Below are 6,000 nucleotides of genomic sequence, written 5' to 3' on the forward strand. Positions count from 1 at the left end.
ACTGATGGGCTTTGTGTCCGTAGGCCTACGAGATCCTGCTCTTAGCCTGTTTTCTTTTCTAAAACACACGGATAGTAATTCCTGCTCTTCCACTTCACGGAGTGCTTGTGGAAAAGAACACTACAAAATGGTTAACAGTTTTCAGGAAAACATTAAAACTCAGTTGACTGTGTTTCTGTGTTTTGTTTGGTCTTTTAGGTTGCTGACGGAGCTGGAGTCCCCTTGGTGGCCCTTTAGCTCCAAGCTTTGGAAGATGCCAGCAGAAACAAAGCCCAAGGGCGGCACGTCAACGGCTAGTCCCAAAGCTCTTGGAAAAGAAGGGGTAGTGGTCCAAATTCCTGCTGTTATCTCCCAGGGAACAGCATCTCATGTTAAAGCAGGAAGTCTTACCATCCTTGTGTCCGGGTTGGAAATCCATGACTCGAGTTCTTTGCTCATGCACAGATTTGAAAGAGAAGATATAGACGACATTAAGGTTCACACACCTTATGAAATTAGCATCCTCCAACGGTTCATCGGGAAGCCAGACATAGCTTATCACCTGATATCCGCCAAGATGCCCGAGGCTGTCCCCATTTTGGAGGTGCAGTTCAGCAAGAAGATGGAGTTGTTAGAAGGTGGCTTGACACCCAGAAGTGCCAGCACATCTTCCCCAGCAGAGAAGGGCTGCTATGTCTGGCAGGTGGGTGAGTGCGCGTCGGTCTTCAGGGGCACGGCCTGTGGTACACCGTTAACGTGCTGTGTCACTGAGAGCATCTGCTGGTTCTGTGCACCAGTGCAGACTGTCCGTTTGTTTGTAAATGAGAACACTTCAGACCGTTTTCCTCAATACCTGCAACCTCAGACTGTGTGAGTCCCGGAGCGCGGGTGTATCACACACTGGACGGCTGTGTGGGTTTCCCCTGAGCTCAGCAAGGCTCAGTGGCACTTTCAGAACAGAGGAAGGCTCCAAGGTAGGCGATTCCCCCTTTCCTCTGTGTGACTCAGGGCACCTAGCTGCCCACCCTGGTGGGTGTCCAGTCCCTCCACCCCTGACCTTGGCATCAGTCTGGGTCATCCCAGCCCGCCTTCCAGGGACATGTTTAGGAATCAGAATCTCTGAAAACTGCAGCATAGTTTTTGTGGGTTTGCAGGCCTCCATTGTTGGTGAGGTGTGCTGTCCTCCGAGTGTCTCTGGGGAGCACGGAGCTGGGCATGGCCAGGGGTCGCAAGGGTCCCAGGTCGCAGGCCCAGCCCCAGCCTCGCCCACAGCAGCCTGGGGTCATCTGACTTCTCAGATTTGCCGTCCTGATGGTATCCGGTGGCATCTTGCTGGTGTCTTTATTTTCATGTCTGATTGATTGTGACGTGGAGCATCTGACGCTCCTTATTGCTTTTGGGCTTCACATGTTTCTCTGTGGATTGCCTATTCTGTGGTTTTTGTTTTTTTATTCTGCTGTGCTGTTTGTTTAGTCCATGTTGTAGGTATGCATCCCTGTTGGCTTTAGAAGCTACCACCTCTGCCAGACTGTCATTGTCCGTTACAGAAATCCTTAATTGGGTAAATTCCCCTTGAGTTTGTTTCTGCACCCATCTTAAGAAATCCCAAAGTCATAAAATACCTTATTTTCCCATAGGTGATCTTATGTCTGTGTTACTGTGATTTTTCTAACAGGCTAGTAGGCTTTCCTTATTGACTTTGATTGCTGGATGTCTGTTACAATAAGAGATATGTTTGCTTCTTTTTGTTCTGAAGTGATTGATTTCAGTGCTAATATGTAACCTGGTTCCCTAACACAAGAATATTTTGATGTTATTCTACATGGCTTCACGTTTCAAAAGAAATTTACCTGAAAATAGATCTGTCCCATAAGCACCAAAATTTTGGAAGTGTTAATGTAAACAGTTAATTTTTTGGCATTTCCAGATTTTTCTTTGGCCCTTCTCAAGGCAGGACTGGGAAGCCCGTAAAGGGGCCGAGAAGGGTGGGCAGTAGAAGGGAGCCCAAGACCCTGATGAGGGAGGCGTCAGGCCAGGCCGTCGGTGCCCCCACCCTGCGGTTTGCCCCTGGGGGCTGGGGCTGGGCAGTGAGGGGACCTGGGGCTGTTAGGCCTGACACAGAACGCCTTCAGCCATTGATTCTGCTGATGGAGAACTCCCCGTGCCAGGCACAGTGCCGGGCCCCCACAGTCCCTCTTCTCATGGAGCTCCACGACATTCGTGGGTTTTCTGTGTACCTGGTGGTTTTGGAGAGAGTGTTGCGTGCCAGTTGCGGGATGCCAGCACACTCTATGCAGGGGATAAGAGGCTTGCTGGGCCTGCTCTGACCCCGAATGTCCAGGTGCAGACAGGGCTGGAGAGGAGCAGGAAGTGCGTGCCAGGGCCTCTGTGGCCGTGGTCCAGCAGCAGGAGCCTAGGTGAGTGTGGATTCCACAGGGCCCGCCATCAGGAAGGGCACAGGCCAAGGCTGTTGACCACAGGCTGCACGTCTTCCTCAGGGAAGCCTCACATAAAGTCAGCTGGTGCTGGGCCTTCGCCACATCCAGAGACACGTTCTCAGCAGCACCTAGATTCAGGATGTGTGGCCTCGCCTGTCAGTCACAGACGGTGTGTGTGTGGAAGGAGTGGGACCACCTCCACGATGACAGATGGGTGTTCATCCTGGTGCTCACTTTAGCCTCTGGGGTGGAGGGGTTCCCACAGCATGTCTGCATCTGCATGGAGCAAGAGGTGCCATGTTCCCTCGGTGAGGCCACCCTGCCCCGGGAGTGGATGAGGGCGCAGGTGATGAGGAGGGGAGGCAGGGGAGAGGCCAGCACGTGGGCTTGGGAGCAGAATAGCAGGACTGCGTCTGGCTTGCTGGGGACTCCACGGGAGGCCTGGGCGGGCCCTCTCTGTCACCTCTGATGTTTCCAGCACCTGTGTTTTCACTGTCCCACAGTGGAAAATGCAGAAGCGGTGGGGGTGGAAATCATGACTTGACATCTCAGAAATTTACCCCGTCCTCCAGAAGCCGTGTTGGTAGCTGCGTGGCCAGCGGGGGGCAGTGTCACCACAGGACCGGGTTTGCCTTGCGTCAGTGTGGGGAAGAACTTTCCAGAGACCTCTGCAGTCCCGTGCAGTGTAGGTGGCCCGGGCAGCGACTGGCCCCAGGGGTCTCCTGGGCTTCGGAGGCTGGGAATGACACAGGTGGCCTGCGTTCACCCTGGGGAAGAGCAGTGGAAAATGGCTGTTTTCTTGCACAGCATCTTTAGGGTACCCTTTACATCTTAGCGTGGATTCAGACTTGAGGAAGAGCTGGGAGGAGAGTCCCCCGTGGCTGCCATCCTCACTGTCACAGCTGACGAGCCTGTCTGAGCTCTGTCTAGATCCCCTCGTGCTTGCCGTTGCAGGACACCGTCTGGAGTCCCCCACGACGGGTGGTGTCTCCCTGGGCTCTCCTTACTCTGAAGGTCTCGACGGCGCGTAGGAGGAGTGCTGAGGTTTTGTACACCGTCTCGTGATTGCACTCTTGTCTCATGTTGTCTCATGGTCCTGGGTTGATGTTTTTAAGAAGAAGACTTCAGAGCATGGCCCATGCTTAGCAATTGATGGTATTTTGGGTAATTTTTGTCTTTGTTGTTTGCCAACGGCCACGTTTGAGAGAAGCTTTCTCTGACCACATCATTTAAGAGACAACACTCGCCCTCGGGTGCTGTTGCCCTCTGATTGGCTGCCGTGCTCTCACACTGGGACAAGTACTGCATCTGGACAGGACGCAACTTGTCTCTTGATGACCACATCTCCAGCACCCAGAACAGGCCCAGGCATCCAGGAGCACACTCATCTGCATGAAATAGTACACATCTGGGACCCAGACTTCACCGTGCCCAGGCCGCAGTCCTTGAACCTGACACTCCCCCCTGACCCACGGCCTCAACTCAGACCACTGAGGCCATTCACAGCACCAGCACATCAGGCCTGTCATGCCCCTAAGCTCTAAGCCTAACCCCAGGTTGGCTATTGAGCATCTCTTCCCAGAGCCTTGCTCCAAAGCACCAGGTATCCGGGACACCCAAGCAGCATTAAGGGACTCGGGCTGCCACCTGGAAGGAAACCGCACCAATGTGAACTCTGGAAAGCACTCAGAGCAGAACTCTGAACGCCCATCCCTGCGAAACTTCACTTTCTGTGCCGCCTGGCGGCAAACCCTGAGCCTGACTCCCAACCTGATCCCACCCTCAAGACACACTGCCCGTCCCAGCTCGCCACAGTTCCCACAGACCAGGAGTGCCGTGCACCTGGGCCCTAACCCTAACCCTAACCCTAAACCTCACGTGGCTTCTGAGAGATCTCTCCCTAGGTCCCTGGCTCCATGCCCCAGGGATTTGCGCCACCTAAGCAATACTGGAGGACACAGACTGACACCACAAAGCAAAATGCACCATTTGGCACTTCTGAAAGCGCTGAGAGCAGGAGAGCTATGCCTGCCGTACCCTTGGGCCCTAACCCCGACCCTAGGTGGGCTCCTGAGTGCCTTGTTTCCGCAGGTCTCGCTCCAGAGCCCCACGGACAGGGCACACCTGAGCAATACCAGAGGACTCAGCTTGCCACCAAGAAAGAAACCCCGCTGGTTGGAACCCCGGAAAGGATTCACAGCAGGAGAGCGCTGCATGCCCACCCCAGCGAACCCACACTTTCAGCGGTCCCCTGGCCGAAAAGAAGAGCAAGACACTCACGCTGACTAAAGACACTCACGCTGACCCACACCCTCGACCCTCACCTCCGGGAACCTCAACGCAGCGCTGGCACATCAGGCGTCCCGTGCCCCTATGTCCTAACCCTCACCCTGGGTTGGCTGCTCAGAGGTCAGTCCCCAGAACCTGTCTCCAAAGTCCCAAAGATTCGGGACACCTGAGCAATATCGAGGGACTCAGGCTGCCACCCGGAAGGAAAACGCGCCATTGGGAACTCGGGAAAGCATTCGGAACAGAACTCTGAATGCCCAGCCCAAGGAACGCACAAATTTTGCGCCTTCTGGCAGCCAACTCTGAGCCTGACACTCAACCTGACCCACGCCCTCAAGACAAACCCCCGAGAAGCAAGCCACAGTGCTGGCACGTCGGGCCTGCCGTGCCCCTAGGCCCGCACCCTATCCCTCGCTGGCTTCTGAGGGCTATGGCCCCAGAGGCCTGGCTCTAAAGCCACAGGGATCGGAGGCACCTGAGGAATACCAGAGGATGCAGCCTGTCTCCCAGAAGGAAAACGCACCATTGGAACTCAGGGCAAAGCTTTCCGAGTAGGAGAATCCTGCGTGCCCATCGCAGCGAAATGCCACTTTCAAAGGCCCCCTGCCCACAAACCCTGAGCCTGAAACTCATCCTGACCCACACCCCCAACTTGGATCCCCCGTACCCCAAAGCTTGCCCCAGAGTGGCCAAATCAGGACTCCAATGACCCTAGGCCCTAAGTCTATCCCTAGTGTGGCTTCTAAGTTTCTGTATCCAGAAGCCTGCCTCCAAAGCCCCAGGGATGGCAGTAAGTGAGCGACATCAGAGGACTCAAATGCCAAAAAGAATTCAAACGCACTACTTGCAACTCCGGAGAGTGTTCCGAATAAGAGAATTCAGAATGCACATCCCAGCCAACGCACAAATTTGGTGCCCTCAGGTGGCCAACCCTCAGCCTGATACTAAACCTGGCCCACTCCCTCAAGACAGACCCCCCAGAGCAGGCTACGGTGCTTGCACGTCAGGCCTGCCATGCCCCTGGGCCCTAACCGTGACCCTACAGAGGCTTCTGAAGGGTCTGTCCCCAGGGGCCTGGCTCCAAAGCCCCAGGGACTGGGGAGACCTGACCAGGGCCAGAGGACTCAGCCTGCCAATAAACAGGAAAAAAGTGCCATTGGGAACTCCGGAAAGCTTTCTGAGCAGGAGAACTGTGTCGGTCCATCCCAACGAACCCGAGTTCAACGTGCCCAGGCCACAATCCTGAGCCTGACACCCCCACTGACCACGGCCTCAACTCAGACCCCAGGAAGAT

At 55.0% G+C, this 6,000-nt stretch overlaps 1 protein-coding gene across 5 annotated transcripts in view; it reads left to right on the forward strand.

Moving 5' to 3' along the window:
* Positions 1 to 5,754, forward strand: part of LOC113912223 (synaptosomal-associated protein 47-like) — a 28,079-nt gene extending 22,325 nt beyond the window's left edge. For 2 of the 5 annotated variants that reach the window (XM_035727847.1, XM_035727846.1), the window contains exons 3-4: positions 199 to 682; positions 4,509 to 5,754. In XM_035727847.1, coding sequence (XP_035583740.1) covers positions 199 to 682; positions 4,509 to 4,706 — 682 coding nt within the window. In that variant the 3' untranslated portion in view covers positions 4,707 to 5,754. Of the gene's footprint in view, positions 1 to 198; positions 4,487 to 4,508 lie in introns of those variants that run through there. The other 3 variants (XR_004820110.1, XM_035727849.1, XM_035727848.1) reach the window with 3 other exon arrangements.
* Positions 5,755 to 6,000: the final 246 nt, after the last annotated feature.

The sequence above is a fragment of the Zalophus californianus genome, chromosome 6 (genome assembly GCF_009762305.2).
Source record: "Zalophus californianus isolate mZalCal1 chromosome 6, mZalCal1.pri.v2, whole genome shotgun sequence".
In the NCBI taxonomy this organism is placed as follows: domain Eukaryota; kingdom Metazoa; phylum Chordata; class Mammalia; order Carnivora; family Otariidae; genus Zalophus; species Zalophus californianus.